At 32.8% G+C, this 17710-nt stretch overlaps 1 protein-coding gene across 1 annotated transcript in view; it reads left to right on the top strand.

Moving 5' to 3' along the window:
* Positions 1–9145, top strand: part of LOC148272634 (uncharacterized) — a 56390-nt gene extending 47245 nt beyond the window's left edge. Inside the window, exon 2 of the mRNA XM_088239781.1 lies at positions 8956–9145. Coding sequence (XP_088095907.1) covers positions 8956–9014 — 59 coding nt within the window. The 3' untranslated portion in view covers positions 9015–9145. The remainder of the gene's footprint in view (positions 1–8955) is intronic.
* The last annotated feature ends 8565 nt before the right edge of the window (positions 9146–17710 follow it).

Here is a 17710-nt window from a genome sequence, read left to right as displayed (position 1 = left end):
GTTTATTTTGCGATATAAATAAAAAATGCTTGGTGCTTATTACACATTTGGTTCACATGAATCTTTTGTCTGTGGAATGTATTTTAAAATGCTGGAGGTATGTGTGCATTATATACGTACACATATTGCATTAAATGTAAAAGTAACAGGAGACTGTTCATTCGATTTCTGACTGTCAAAATAAACGCGTTTTGATTGGCTAAGACAGTTTCCCGCTTTTTCCACTCGACCACAAACACAACATGCGCATGCTTCGCGGCCATTATTATTTTAGTTCGCATTTCCACCGCGTGGCGGCGACGTCAGTAAACATCAAAACACAAATAATTCAACCTAGATACTTTTGAACTTCATAATATTATTGTAGTATTGGGAAAAATATTCATTAAATAATCGTATTTTATAATTTTTACGTCAAATTTATCAGATCTTTAGTGATTGGGAGATTTATTGAGGTATTAAGAATGTAAATCAATGTAATGCAATGAAATATTTCTGTCAAAATAAACGCGTTTTGATTGGCTGAGATAGTTTCCCGCTTTTTCCGCTTAACTACAAACACGACGTATGTACGCGTCACAGCCATTTTTATTTTACTTTGTATTTACAACGCATGGCGGCGATGTCAGAAAACATCAAAATACAATTTTAACCTAGATGCTATTGAACTTCATAATATTAATACAACATTCGGGAAAAAACAGTAAATACTTAATCTTATTCGATCATTTCCATATTAAATTTATAAGACCGTTAGTGATTGGGAGATTTTCCACAGTAATCATTCGCTAAAGAAGCAAATTAGTTCTTTGCATAAGAAAGTCGTCTCAATTTTTTTATTCGGTTTTAAGTTTAACAGCAAACGTGTAACGGACGGTTTCGGTTTGCACTTGCAATTCTCGACCTGAGTACCTACGGCCCGTTTATTTATTTATTTATTAAAACACTTTATGTACATATACAGTTTACATACATATGCATAAGGGCGGGCATATTGCCTTAAGGAAATTTCTTCCTACCTACCCGAACCGTTCAATTAGAGAATATCAGTGGTATATCAACATATTGTTGGTATATTATAATATTTTCATTTAAGAACAAAATATTGATAAACATATACATTTTTTAAAGAAATAAAAATTGACTAAATATCTACACTATACTATGAAGTGAGGAAGGGGTAAAGCGGGAGGCGAAAGGAAAAAAACTGAAATATTCAGGAAGTGACAATTCATATCTGATTTGAATGTAGACCAAGGAGGTCTCTGAAATTAGTGGATAGATTATTCCGTAATCGACCAGCTACTACTGTCAAAGAGGAAGCAAAAAAAAATAGTGCTGTGAATGTGTATTGAAAGGGTTCTCTCGTTACTAGAACGAAGATTTAAGACTATGCTGTGATAGAGTATGGAAGAGGTCTCTCAGATAAACAGGCGAAGTGGGATTATTGCCCGTTGTGTTGGTATAAAATTCTAGTGCATTTTGTTTTGTTTGGAGATGTTTGGCATTAAAAAAAAAGTAGCTAGAAATTAAAATGCACGCAACGATCCATGGAAAGACAGATGCTCGGTGTATGTCTAAGAGACAAAGTAAGAAATGAATAAATAAGGTGCCGAACAGGAGTCATGGATATCATAGATCGTGCAGCGAAATTGAAATGGCAGTGGGCAGGACACTTGGCGAGGCAAAATGATGGCAGGTGGACACCCAGAATAATAAAGCGGAGACCTTGGGCAAACAAAAGAAGTGATGGAAGGCAACAGAAAAGATGGGTCGACGACATTGCCTCTATTGCCGGCAAAACGTGAATGATGAAAGTGGGTGATAGGAAGGAATGGAGACGTTTAGAAGGTGCCTTTATCCAGCAGTGGAGATAATAAGGCTGAAGAAAGAGAAAAGGAGGATGAAGAAAGTATTGGTATAAGCTGTAGCTTACTTCGTGGTTGATAATCATGTAATGGTTTTTGTCCGTATGGGCGACTCTATTAGCCAGTGGCGTATTATTACTCTAAGGGAGATTTAATGAGGCAATAATGAACGTAAATCATCACTACAGACCATTTGCAACAGAAACGTTTCGGGAAGGTAAGGTTACTTTTTTCGATTATCCCCTAAAATGCAGGATCCGTGGGTTTCAGGCGAGAGTAGAGCAAACAAGGAACCTCCTGATTCAAGTCTCTTTTTCTAGTCTAGTCTCTTTTTGTCTTTTTCACCATGTCTCGCTGCAGTACATTAAGAAGTATGTACATTCTATCACTTCTTCACAATATTTTAAATAACCCCACTTCGCCTATTTATCTGAGAGAGCTCATCCAACCTCTTTCACAACACGGACTATCTCTTCGTTCTAGTAACGAGAGAACCCTTTTAATACCCTGGCATCGCTCTAATTTTCTTGCCTCCTCTTTCACAGTAGTGGCCGCTCGATTGTGGAATAATCTACCCACTAATGTTAGAGACGCCCCTTCTTTATTTACATTTAAGTCAAGATTGAAATGTCACTATCTAAATATTTAAATTGTTCCTTTATCCTTCTTCTTTCCTTCCCATCCCCTCTCCTCTCTTTATAGTAAACTGTTAATTTTTTTAATGTATTTTTATTTTGTTAATCTTTGTTTTTAATTTTTGTATAAAATTGTAAGATTCAATATATCCATGTATTTATAATTTTCTCAAACTGAACGGTTTGGGTAGGTAGGAATAAATTGCCTTAAGGCAATATGCCTGCCCTTATATGTATATATATTATATATGTATAAAAAGTGTCAAATAAATAAACAAATTAAGAAGCGTAGAACTGATCACGTTACCTTCATGTAATGATTGAAATACGACGCATTTGATTTACAAATTCAGTCCCCTCTGTGCCCTGAGAGCGAAAATAACATTGATGATGAGGGCGTTTTCCCGCCATTTAAATACACAAAAAATATGCATAATTTTTTCCCGCCCAATCGCGACATTTTCTGTGTTTTCTCCCAATTTTCAATATAAATCATAAGCGCTCTACTCATGATATTACATATTTTGAATGTTATACTCATTTTTCACGTTAAATCAATCAATTTGAATCAATTTCCCTCCATTTCGGCGTTTTCCCGCCATTTCTCCTTGGCAACGCGCCATCTTGTTGTTTTACGCTGCAGACAAACAACATGATTCGTCACAAAAATAGCTTATTTTACTAAGAAATTTACTTGTAATTCAGTTAACTGTTTATATTTCTTCTGCATCTACATATCGAGGGTAAAAACGCACAATGAATGCGTCATTGAGTGAATATTGCAAGAGAGTCAATAGAAGATTTATCTGCCGTCTTCGGGCTACGGCAGGTATACAAACACGATAACTATTTTAGAAAAACGAAAAGATATCGTCACGGAAAAGTTTATTTAAAATAAAAAGCTGTGTATTTACGTGATTAGGAATATAATTTTTCAAAACCATCCTAATGTGAAATATTTCCAATTATTAAATTCCAATTATTATTTCCAATTATTTATTTTTGCTTGTGTAAGATTTTAACTTCAGTATGTTTATTAAAATCATGAATAAAATTGATTAGGTGATTTGCGAAGTCAGCAACTTTTTATTGTGGAGACACTCGTGTGATCTTTAAAACGAATATCAAAAATTTTCACCGTCAATTAATAAATGCGTTTGTAGTGTCTAGAGTCGATTATTGTAATGGTATCTACGCAGGTCTACCAATGCATAAAATGACTCGCCTACAGTCTGTATTGAATGCCGCGGCGAGACTTATTTTTGGAATCTCTAAATTCAGTCATATCACTCCACTACTTCGGGAATTGCACTGGCTACGTTTTCCACAGAGGGTGGAATACAAACTCCGTTGGCTTATGTATAAGTCACCGCACAACTCTGCTCCAGAATATCTAAGGGAACTCTGCATTCCAGATGAACTAGCTGACAGACGTCTTACGCTTAGATCAGCTACATCTACGTCGAAAGGAAAAGTTATTATACCTCTACGCAAGCGGCGCACTAAGTTCGGCGAACGTGCATTTGCGGTCGCAGGCCCTTTGGCGTGAAATGCTCTCCCAGCAGAAGTCCGAAACTGTGAGAGTGAAGTGATGTTTCGGAAGAAACTTAAAACCCACTTGTTCTCTAAATCGTTTGAATAAATTCTTAGCATGTGGTGACAAAGTACATTATTTTTCTTAAATTAAAAAGTTTAAATTAAATTTATATCTTTATATAATCACTTTGTAAAGCGCCCTTGGGGTATTATATTACGAAAATGGCGCTATATAAGTTATCCATAATAATAATAATTATTATTATAAACCGAAGGACAAGAATACAATTTCATTAATGTCTACATCAGAAACAATATGTATCTCTTCACCCTTACAGGAAATACCACAAAATTGCCGTTTAACTTTATTCAGTGAGGGTGCATCGAACGGCCCCTATCATCATAAGGGTGTGTTTTTTACAAATTTATTTAATTCACCGTACAATACTTGTTTCTTCCTAATTAGCTTGGCAGATGGCACCACATTCTACCAGTTGTTTCTAAATCCGTCCCGCCCTGAATACATCATCACAACTTTATTCTTATATATATAGTTGGATAATTTATAAAGCGCCATTTTTGTGAAAATCACCTCAAGGGCGCTGTACAATTAATAAATATCCCAGTACGTCTTGCAGCTACAGAGCGCATGGACGGTTGGGATTCTAGTTCCTCGTTTTCAATTAAGATCAATCAAAAATTATAATAGATAGGAGCTAGATTACAGGACGTCTTGCAGCTACAGAGCGCATAGACAGTTAGAAATTTAGCCCCCATTTACACATTTTAAAAATTGACAAATAAATTCAGTGTATTAAAAAATAATAATAATATGAATAGTAAAAAGGAGTAAGATTACAACACGCCTTGCTGATACTAAGCGCATAGACGATTGGAATTCTAGACCCCGTTTACAAAATTAAGGTATTTTAAAGTTGATATATTAAATCTAGATAACCAATCATCGTGCAGCTACAAAGCGTATGGATGAGAGGAATTCCAGCAAAGTTAAAACAATATCAATAAATTTATAAAAAATAGAGTATAGTAGTAAATTGGTCAAGTGTTCATACCAAGAAGTAAGCAATAAAAAACTAAATAAATCAAACACTGTTTCAACTCCATGGTTAACAAAGGGAGATAGATGTCCGAAGAGAAGCTTTTGTAGACAGTAGGTAGATACCGTCGCCATGTGGCCCGCTGGCTAGTAGATAGTTTCTGGAAACGCACGTGCGTAGTACTATTATGCCTTTTGTTCCAATGACTCGGTGTCCATTTTGGTCCGTATTATTTCGTTTTATGAGACGCAACATTCCTGTTCAAATTCACTTCTTTACATGAATATTACACAAACGCGTGTATAAGCGGTTTGATTTATAATTTTGTATATTATTAGAAGGCATTATGTAATGGAGCATAGGGCACTGCATTGTAGATCAGGAAACTGGTCAGAAGATTTATGTATTTATTTATTTACGGGCTAGAAAGTCCCTTAGTTACAAAATTATACAAGATTTTTTTAAATATTTTTTTATTTTTAAATGTCAGCCTTTATACGGGTAAGATACTTGACTCACTCACAGACGGCCACTGGTCCGATTCCCGTTGAAAACAAAAAAAAAATATTTTTTTTCAAGCCCGGGTGTTCGTGCTGTAATTCACCATTGTATTGAGCTTTCTGGCCTGTCGTACTATGAAGGAAGAAAAAAAGATCCTGAGCTAAGATCTGGACCACGTTTATAATGGGAAGTTGATAAAGTTATCTCCAATCATTATCCATAAAGTAAAAACGATTATTTATTCACAAACATTTATATATTTTTCTTATTTCCTTAAGATTAACAAATTGTTGTTAATCTTCATGACTCCCTAGGGGGTGAAATCCACTCTTTTGTCTACAATCATTTGGACAAACTCAAAATGTTGTAATAAAACCAACTGGTCAAAGAAGAAGTTTAAAAATTGGAAAATTGTTTTCAGGCGTTGCCTAGTATGTGAAATAATTCAGTTTTATTTATTTATTTTTATTTATTTATTTATTCACACTCTTTATCAAAATACAATTCCATATTCACTTTGTCCAGCTAACAAGGGTACATACCCCGTTCCAAGCTAGGCAATTACATTTTAATATATTATAATACTTAACAAATTAATATAGAGCACAGACAAACAAAATATAAACTTATTCGGATACACATTTTGATTCATATACATACAGACATACACATATATACATATGTACATACACACACACGTACATACACCCATGCGCATACACATACATACATTCATAAAAACATAGACAATTTATTTATGCGAAACTTCATGGTTGTCATCTATAAATATATATTTTTTAAATTATTCTTTATTTTTTATATTTTATTTTTGACATCCAGTAAGGTTCTCCAATCCGTGGCATGCATCAACTTTTCTGACTCCCTACGACCAATGTCATGAAAGAGCGAGGTCAACACCTTCCGTAACTTGACAACACTCCCGTCTTTCCATGATTCTGGCAAAAGGTTATGGACCTTTTTGCCTACGTTATAGTGTTGTCTCGATGCCAGAACAGTGTTGACCCTTTCACTTAGTATCAGATCCCTATTAGAGTATCTTGTATTATGGTTGTGGTTGACGCTTGGGTAAATGTCTCTCTTTATGTGTGTAACCACTACCGTTCTCAATATATACTGTTGAATAATATTCAGTACTCTGAATTCTTTGAAGAGCAAGTCACTTGGATAGCGAAATGTTTTTTTTAAGATGACTCGGATTAAAGATTTCTGTGCAATTGCTACAGGTTCAAGGGCGGTTTTTCAAGGGCAGTTAGATGAATCTCTTCACAACAATGAAGGTTTCAGCTTTTTAACCTTACTCACTTCAACAGATAGAAAAATAGGAGAAATAAGGATGCTCAGAAATCGCAAAAATGGCAAATGTTACACAGTGTGTAAAATGGCCACTTAAATCAGCCAATGACCGGCATAAGCCCTGTAAATGCGTGGAGTTCCATATTTCCTTCTTTAAAATGTTCTCCATCCTGTTGTAATTCGATCATATATGTACATTGTTATTATTAAAGCACACAAAATAATATGTTTGTGTACCCTATTTTAAGATTTTAAAAAAATATTGATGTTTTTTGTTGAAATTTCTTGATAAAACTCCATAGTTAATGATTATGATAAAATTACAAATAAACTTATCAATGAAACTTCTTGGTTTGGTTTTATTTTTTATTATGTTGACCAACGAGCGCTTTCGCCTAAGTAGGCATCTTCAAGACTGCCTTCTTAGGCGAATGCGCTCGTTGGTCAAAATAATTAAAAGTAAAACTAAACGAAGAAGTTTCATTGATAAGTTTATTTATAATTTTATCAAAATAAATAACAAAAAAATTATATTAATTAATGTCTAATTATATGAACTCCTGGGAGTAAAATGTTATACAGTACTTTAGTACGAACCGGGTTGTAGCCCCGTGGTAGTATCGTGGACTCACGGGCAAAGGTCCGAGGTCCATATCCCACTCTACCACAACTCGATTTCCATTTTTTCCAATCATTAGAACGCAAATATATATATTTTTATAGTGAAATTAATAAAACAACTTTGGTTTTAACGACATTTTTTTTCTACGGACCGGTTTTAAAGATATACAAGCTTCTTTATAAAAGTATACTAAACTAATGAATTCAATCTTGTATATATATTAATCTACATTGTTAAAACCAAAATAAACTAATATTAGAGTAAGAGAACACATAAGGCGCCTAAATAATAATATTTTTTCTGAATTCGCAAACCATCTGATAGAATATAATCATTGTTCTAATAAAGACACTGGATTAAAAGTTCTGCATGTTAAAAATAAAATATTAAATTAGACAACTTGGAAATCTCAGAAATTAAAAAAGCGATTCATAATAATAAACAAATTTTTTTTAGTCCATTCCTGTCTAGTTTTGAGCGTATTCATCTCAAATAACGCTTCCAATCCTTAAAAGGCAAAAAGACTTGATTATTTAGTTCCATATGTGTAGCATAATACCGATATAATAAAAAAGGGTAGAATTCATCAGTTAATTATACTAACATATTACAACAGAGATGAAGAACATTTAAGAGAAGGTAATATAGAAGTCTAGGCATCTACTGGGCTTATGACCTGTCAATGGCTGGTTTAAGTGCCCACTTTACACACTGTGTACCATCCATCATTCTGCCCATATTTGAACATCTATATTCCTTTTTTTTAACGATTTATCAACAAATTTATCAACATCATTGCTGATAAATCCACCTGGTCCATGAAGAAGTATAGAAATTGAAAAAATTACATTTTCAGGCGTTGCCTAGTATGTAGGTGAAATAATTCAATTAGATTAATCTCACCCGCATTAATAAAGGTTTCAGGTCTTAAACTTCACAAACATCAACAGATGAAAGAATTGAAGGAATACAGGTGTTCAAATATGGACACAATGGTGAATGTTACACAGTGTGTAAAGTGGCCACTTAAACCAGCCATTGACAGGCCATAAGCCCAGTAGATGCCTAGACTTCTATATTACTTTATCTTAAATGTTCTTCATCTCTGTTGTAATATGTTAATATAAACAGCTTCCCGGGGAGTTGAATCCAGTCCTTGTCTACAAAAAGTTGGACAAACTCAAAACATTGTTAGTTAATTATACCTTGGTAAAGAAGCTTGTACAGCTTTAAAACCGGTTAAAAACAAAGTTGTTTTTATTTATTTTATTATAATTAAAACACAATTGCACCAAGAAATGTCCGTAGAGAACATAATTAATGAATAATCTAATTTAAAATACTGAAAATTTATTAACCACCTGTTTTCATTTCAATCTAAATGACTGTTTTAATTTAAATGTATTTTTTTATCTTTTCAGATTATTGGAGGTCCCGCAAATTCTCCGAATCATCCTCCTGCAGCGACAAGGAAAATTAAACACCAGATCTACCTATTTAGAGTTAAAATCGCAAACACCAATATATTTTATTTTATTCACATGTGTATCCTTTCATAATAGGCATTTTCTTTTTTTTGTTGAACCGTTTTCATACACAACACTGGAAAAATACTGAAAAAATATTATGTTGCTATTTAGTTTCCAAAAATAAATTGTTATTATTAGAATGTTTTTTTTAACTGGCATTTCTTGGTGAAAATTCATTACCATCGTGCAGTTCCACCAAGAAACGCCAGTACAAAAACTCAATGATTTTTTTAATATAGCACTATACATCTTATGTCGCCGGCGAAATGTGTATTCATAATATTAAGTGCAATAAATACTTATAAATGAATTGAAACCGCAATAACAAAAAAACACGATTAACAAATGCAAAAGGCTTTCAGATATAAATAATGTTTTTAGTTTAAATATGCGCCTTAAGAATAATTGGGTTTAATAAAAAACTACAGTCATGAAAAGCAAAATATTATGTTACTAGAATTGTAAAAAAATGTTATAAATAAATCATACAATGTACTGGGTCTTGTAGTCCTTAAAATATAGCTTGATTCGAATGACAGTTGTCAGCAAAAGTGACGACATAACTTTGTATTGACGTCTTAGGAATGATTTATATTGACACACGAAAAATCATTCGTATCTGGTATGTTAATTTTTTATACAATGATGTCATATAAATCAACATAATTATATAAAATCAGCTTTTAACCTAAAAAAAAAACTAATATAAATCTAATTATTAACGACGTTCTTACAAGGTTACATCATTTTGCAAAAAGTTAGAGATGGGACAAATTGATAGAATAAAGAAATAATTCATTTGATGTTGTTCATGAAAAAAGTATAAATGTCTTATTTTTTGGTGAATCGTTGTCTTAAACACACTATAATAGGCTTGTTTTTGCGTTTTTATATCAATTTTTGGAAACCGAGTTTCATGTTTGCATGAAAAAACTGATAAATCGATTTTATCGGTACATGATCAGTGATCAGTGATTTCCTATCACTATTGACATTAGTTTGGCAACTGTCATTTTAATCAAGCTACATTTTAAGGACTATAGTAATTTCAAATTAAAGTTGATTTTGTAGTGAAAAATTATATTTTGCAACAAACCTTTTGATGACATTCTCTTTCGAAATGTGTGGGACATTCGGCAATAAATATTACCTAAAGCTTTCAATTAACCTACATAATAAGTATCTAGTTGAATGCACGAAAGAAACAGATTTTTAAACTTCGTAATTATTTAAAAGTGTGATTTTTTTTTTCAGTTTTTTCACCACCATGACGACTATAATGTATCAGTTTTAATACTTTTTTGTTATAAACAGTAGAAACGTAATACGTTTGTATATTTTGCTAACAACAAAGATAAAAAAAATCTTTTTACTTGCTCCAATAGTAGATACACGCATATGTATCGATACATTAATCGATACATATGCGTGTATCGTTAAATTACCGGAATAGAATGTCCTGTGTTTGGGCTAAGTTTTTCAATTACAGCTTACAATAGTTATTATTAACAAGTAAAAATAAACAGATTAAAATTTGTGTGTTTACTAATACGGTGGTAGTTTATAATATACGCTTATCTGTGGTTAGGGAAAACAAATTTATTTGATAACACAATTTATCCTAATATTGATTTGTTTGTAAATACGTCAACATAAAAAACTCAATCGATTATTTATTATTTTGAAATAACGGCGGTACAGTAAAACTCCAATTATCTGATCAATGAGTGGCTGATTTTATTGCTTTTAAAATAAAACAGCTAATTGGAATCACATTTAAAACTTGAAAAGTTCAGTCCAGAAAAGTTGATTGCAAAATTAAATTTTAATTGAAAAACCTTCTCCTTTATTTTTTATCTTGGATATTTGGCAATCCGGATGACTGGAGTTTGGATAAACGGAGTTTACTACATTAGTTCTTCCTTATAGTCTTAATTTAAATATTAAATTATTAATCAATTGATAATTTATAAAAATAAACACAGAAAACAAAAAAATATATATACATTGGGTTGTAAACATTACTTTTGACCGTTTTTTTCCAAATAAAGAGAACACAAAAATAAATACAACAAATCAGTCAATAAGGCATTCTGCTTCATTATTTTACAACAAATTAGTCAATAAGGCATTCTGCTTCATTATTTTACAACAAATTAGTCAAAAGAGCAATCTGCTTCATTATTTTACAACAAATTAGTCAAAAGAGCAATCTGCTTCATTATTTTACAACAAATTAGTCAAAAAAGCATTCTGATTCATTATTTTACAACAAATTAGTCAAAAAAGCATTTTGCTTCATTATTTTACAACAAATTAGTCGATAAGGCATTCTGCTTCATAATTTTACAACAAATTAGTCAATAAGGCATTCTGCTTTATTGTTTTACAACAAATTAATAAATTACATAAGTAACGTAATACAATATCTTGTAGAGCAGAAAAAAATCTTTTGAATGACCTTTACCATTGTTTTAAAACTTTTGGTGCTCATTTTGAAATTTGGATAAAAAACGTTCCAAATGTATAATAACACCTAATATATAAACTGGTTTAAACCACTGAAATTTAACAATTTTACTAATATATTTAGTTTTATTGATTTTCACTGTTTAATTTGTGTTTTTTTCCGAACGGGGTTCTTTATTATATACCTCTTGTGTTACCCAGTGCCCTTAACACCACTAGTTATGTATTCAAAAAAGGAAAATAAATCAATAATTAATACTGCATTCAGCACACCTGAATATCCTTTCACAGGAGATAAGGAATATAGAAATGTGTAAAGGCATATAAAGGGTTTATGACTTGTCATTGGCTGGGTTTACGTGATTATTTTATATACTGTGTTACACTTACCATTCATTCTCAGTTTTAACCTCCATAAACCAGCAAATCACAAAAATAACTCGTCATAAGCCTTATAAATGTCTATTCGTCCATTTTCCCCTCTATAAAAATGTGCTCTATCTTTGCAGTAGGTACGCATTAATTTTGATAAACTCTTTTAGGTGTGAATTCTAGTACTCTTCTACAAACGTCTAAACGTGGTTATAATATTGTTGATATTTTCATTATTTTTTTCTGTAAAATATAATTATATTTTATATGTAAATAACACTGGTCAATATGACTTTTGTCTCGCGAGTACCAATAAGTGTACTTAATGCAGTTTTTCAAATATGTATTCGGATTTTTTCCATCACCCACAGAATTTCGTCAAAGCCATGGATAATACTCCTGGGCCGCGATTATGAACGGCTATCTTCATCGGCATATACTGAGACGGTATAAACTAATATCGATATTTGTGTACGAAAGTGTGTATATTTGTATGAAAATTCAAAGTATCTTCGTCGGTAACCGGTAATTGAACACGTTTAGAAAAAAAAATTGTCAACATATACTTTTCACGCAGAAAACTTAATTTTACTTTGTAGAAACTGAAGATAACTTTTAATTTCCCATCAGAATACGTACCCTGGTTTCATGCATCTCAAACGGAAATTTCCTAAAATTAGTGAAGCAAAAATTAAAGAGGTAATATTAAATATTTTTGGTCCACAAATACGATCACTAATGCATGATGAAAAGTTTAAGGAACTATTGAACCCACTGGATAATACAACGTTAGTCACAGTTTCTAGGTAAGTCAGAATGTTCGAATATCGTGTAGTTTAGAATGATTGAAATTTATAATATAAAAATCAAACACTGATTTGAGTCTACTGAACACTTTATTTTTTTCCCCGCAATTACGATTAATGTACATGCCATAGTTCATACGATTATTTTTATTTGTTACTTAAGTACCTCGAATTATATAACTATATAAGGACATTCAATCCATCTAATCTTCACATTCGTTTGAAAATGCCCTAACAAGGCGAAACAATTGTCACGAAATTTTTGTTAAAATAAAATAAAGTGTTCAGTAGACTCAAATCAGTGTTTAATTTCTTATATTATAAGTTTAAATATGGAGTTCTACAAAATAAACACCAAATCAATCAATGTATGATTGAAATTATAAATGCCTGTATCTTGGAAACCTTTATTGATGGGAAAACCCCGATATATTTAAATTCAGGAGAAAAAATTCTATCAGAATCACATATTTTTCTCAATTTCAAGTTTTTTTTTGTTGCACAGTGTAATTAGAAGAGTGGTTCTACCAGAGCCCCGAATCCTTATTAAGAGCGGTTTAGCTCAAAATAAAAATTACAACCAATTTGCACCTTAAAGTGCACCAAGATAAAATGGAATGTAAAAAAGCGTCTGAATTTTGAAATATTTTTCACAAATGCCACAAAATTAATATTATACTCTATTTTCTTAGTTACTGGGTTTAAGTGCCTAGCTATATTATTGATTAGTTCATTATCAAATCGATTGACTTGCTATATCAACTAATAATATCGGTTGATATCATTTGAAATTATGAATTTTTTGAATTTATATCCGCACTACACTCTTGGTAAAATAAGTTAACCTTTTAACTCCAATACTATGTACAATTCCAGGCATTATAATCGTATATCGTACATTGGCACTTAGAAACAGTCTGTCGGCCATTTCATCAAACATGACATTGTAGAGCGTCGTCTCTGTTGCACGATTCAAATTCGAATCCGAGCAGGGCCTTATTAATAAAAAAATTTAAATCTAAAAATACCGTATTCATTTGTAAATCAAACAAAAAAAAACATAATTTCTTCTCTAACGTTTGACATCTCATAAGTCATCAGTTATAAAAATGCTTACAGTTATTTTATTGTCGAAACTTCTGATAGTTCATTTTATTTTTAGTTTGATAGTTTTTATTTGAGTTTATTTTATTGATGGGTAATTTAAAATTGTTCCAACCGTCCTTAAGAACGCTTGACAGCCACTGGCGGACATTACACGTGACACGTGTATGACAAAGACGAAGCTCTACAAAGCCAAATATAGCCGAAAGTCTCTTTCTAAATACCGACGTACGATATTATTTCCGGGTACTTATGTCGAATTATATTTGCTGTACATTTTATATTACATTGATCAAATACAAAATAAAATATGAAGAGAGGGCTTCTAATTCCAAAGAAAGATTCTAAAATATTTAGCTCTCTTTATAAAACTGATTGATTGTAATAATTAATTGTATCAAGACGGAATTTGATTTTCCAAAATGTTTTTACGTTACAAATAACTTTTTTGTTTAGGTAACTTTTTGTTAAATCTGACCCTACCCTGCGATCCTAAATGGTTCTTCTAAAGTCGATAATATTATGTATATATCGACGTAGGTGTCTTGAGATAATCCTGTATTTATTATGCGCTTTCTCTATTTTTTGTGTATTTCTTTTATAAAGACTGTGCTTTAGTTAGTAAGTAGAATTACTGTATCAAAGAAAATATTATATTATTCTTATTACTTGTTTAATAAATTCTAGTCTATACAAAACTGGGTTTGATTTATTTTAACACTTACTTATTTATAATATTTTGAGTTTGTCCAAACGTTTGTAGACAAAATATTAGATGAAACCATCCAATGACAGGTCATAAGCCCTGTAAATGCCTAAACTTCCATATTCCTTTTCTAAAATGTTCTCCATCCCCGTTGTAATTTATTAATCTGAATTACGCCCTAGGGGGTAAAATCCAGTATTTTGTCTACAAACATTTGGACAAACTCAAAATATTGTAAAATATCTAAAACCAGCTGGCCCAAGAAGAACATTAAAAATTGGAAAATTGTTTTCAGGCGTTGCCTAGTATGCGAAATAATTTGATCAGATGAATCTCTTTACAGCAATAAAGGATTCAGCTCTTAACTTCACTAAAATAATTAATTGGGTGGTGGTCCGAGGCTCGAACCCCACTCTACCCCGACTTGATTCCCATTTTCTAATAATGAGCTTCAATTCGTTGATTTCCATTTTCTAATAATGAGAACAATTCGTTAAAAATGTCCCAAAATTGAAGTATTTGGGTAAAAAATGAGAACGCAAATATTTCCATTTTTATAAAATAAAAATCAACAAGTGGAAGAATTGAGGAAATACGGATGTTCAAACATCGTCAAAATGGTGAATGTTACACAGTGTGTAAAGTGGCTACTTAAACCAACCGATAACAGGTCATAAGCCCTGTAAATGCCTAGACTTCCATATTCCCTTCTCTAAAATGTTCTCCATCCCTGTTTCGATTTGTTGAACTTACTTTTTTTCCAGGAATTGTCAGCCCCTTGACAGAAAGAGGCCTCCGGTTCAATCCTCTACAGGGTTGATTTTATATATTTATTTTAAAAGGTGTTTAGTAGGGAAAGTGAGGGAATAAAAATGTCAAAACATTTTCAAGAAAACATTTAAATATGGAAAGCTTAAAAATTCCCGAAACAGCATGACAGTGGATGTACGACAGCAGTAATAGGAAAAGATGGAAAATGGTGACGAATGATAGTGGAATGAAAACGAGATGAAATGAATATTTTGAAACGTAGCCAGTGCACCACCTTCTCAAGTAGATATAAATGCAGATGATGATGATTAAGAGATAATTATAATCAATATAATAATTAACTATATTGCTCACTTGTTCGTCCTATTTTAGAATATGCATCCGTGATCTGGTCTACCTTCCATGTAGGCCGGATAAATCATATCGAATCGGTGCAACATCGCTTGCCAAGAAACGTAGCATGGATGATTGGCCTCGAGAAGGGAGACTAAACTTACGGAGAAATGGAGTCAATGTTAAAAATCTCAAGTCTACAAAAACGTAGAAATAACATTGACTCCATATTCATGTTTAATTTACCGAATGGCTTAATTGATGTACCATCGTTACGGGAACAAGTGGCATTCAATGTTCCAATCCGCCGGTTGCGAAATAATAATGTGCTGTTCCTTGATCAACACAGCACAAACTACGGCTTGCATGCACCAATGTCCCGATTGTGTCGTATTGTAAACTCGAGACGAGATCTGGACCGTTTTGGTGTAAGTCTTTATAAATTAAAAAAATCACTTAGATCGACCGGATCTTGTCTTGGGGTAGTAATTTTGTTTTTTTTGTCCTAGCTTTAATTTTATTTAGTTTTATTTTATTTGATTAGTACCTGTATTTATTATAAGAAATTGTATTTACCATCGTTAGAATGGGCTGCATAAGTCCGTCAAAAAATAATAAATAAATAAATGTGTATTGAAGAAATTAAAAATACCGCTAATTCTATGAAGAATAGGAAAGCACAAGGTTCTGGCACAGCCATAGTTCATGCTGCTTCATGCATAAAATAGCCGCAGAGTTTATAAAGGCGGTTGGTGAAATAATTGTTCTATGGCTGTATAAGCTTTTTGATATTTGTTTTAAGGAGGAATACACTACCCAGATTGGAGTATATTTACTAGGGAAGGTAAGTGCCGAGAACAGGGTGAACGGTGCGCTGATAGCTGTTTTTCGCAGCAGGCAAAACCAGCAGTTCACAATGCAGTTCACGGCCCCAATTACCTACAGTGGAAAGTGAACTCTTGTGTGGCTGTGATGTCACACTAGTCAACATATTTATTTATACTTTTACATTGTTTGTATTATTTTTTTATACATAATAATCCTACATAATAGTCCTGGTTTGACATCCCTAAAGGAGTCAAACAGGGATGTGTAATGTCACCGTGGTTATTCAACATATACATGGATAAATGTATGAAAGAATTGAAAAGTATGGATGTGGGAGCGAAAATGAGTAATCTAACTGTCAGTTGCCTTCTGTACGCCGATGACGCAGTCCTCCTAGCTGACAGCGAAGAGGAACTGCAATCCTTGGTTACAAAGGTTTACGAAGTGTGCAAGGAGAGTGATTTGCTAATGAATGTGCAAAAGTCGAACGTCATGGTCTTTGAAAGAAATGTAACTATGACTGAATGTAAGATTGTAGTAAATGGAGATAGTTTGAAACAGGTCGAAGAATTTGTATATCTGGGTAGTATGTTTACTAGAGATGGAAATATGGACAAGGATATTGAAAGGAGGGTTAGTGCCGGTAACAGAGTTAATGGTGCCTTAAAGTCTGTCGTAGCAAATAAGTGTCTATCGCAAGAGGCTAAATTAGCAGTTCATAATGGAGTTCTGGTACCAACCCTAATGTATGGAAGCGAAGCATGGAGTTGGAAAAAAAGGGACGAAAGTAGACTGAATGCTGTTGAAATGCGATCCCTCAGGCGAATGTGCGGAAAAACAATGTATGATAGGTGCCCTAATGTCGAAATTAGAGCAGAATGCAAGGCTGAGTTAAGCATTATCGACAAAATTAAGAAAGGTCTTTTGCGATGGTTCGGTCATGTGGAACGAATGAATGATGAAAGAACGGCTAAAAAGATTTATGATGCGAATGTGTCTGGTTGTAGAAGTCGAGGAAGGCCGAGAAAGACATGGCATGATCAAGTACAACAAATTCTTGAAAGTGGTCATGTGAAAAGTCGGAATAATAGACGTGCGTGCATGAAAAGATGTATGAATGTGAAGGAAGCAAAGGAAGTGAGCCAGGACAAAGTGGTGTGGCGTTCTATCCTCTCTGCCTACCCCTCTGGGGAAATGGCGTGATGGTTAGTTAGTTAGTTAGTTATAATAATGTTCTCTCACTGGGGTGTCCCGTGCC

This window comes from Micrasema longulum, unplaced genomic scaffold, assembly GCF_059751315.1.
Source record: "Micrasema longulum isolate JH-2025_06_02 unplaced genomic scaffold, ASM5975131v1 h1tg002263l, whole genome shotgun sequence".
Classification (NCBI taxonomy): Eukaryota; Metazoa; Arthropoda; class Insecta; order Trichoptera; family Brachycentridae; genus Micrasema; species Micrasema longulum.
The sequence above is the reverse complement of the archived record's forward strand: the minus strand, read 5'-3'. Positions and strand labels throughout refer to the sequence as shown.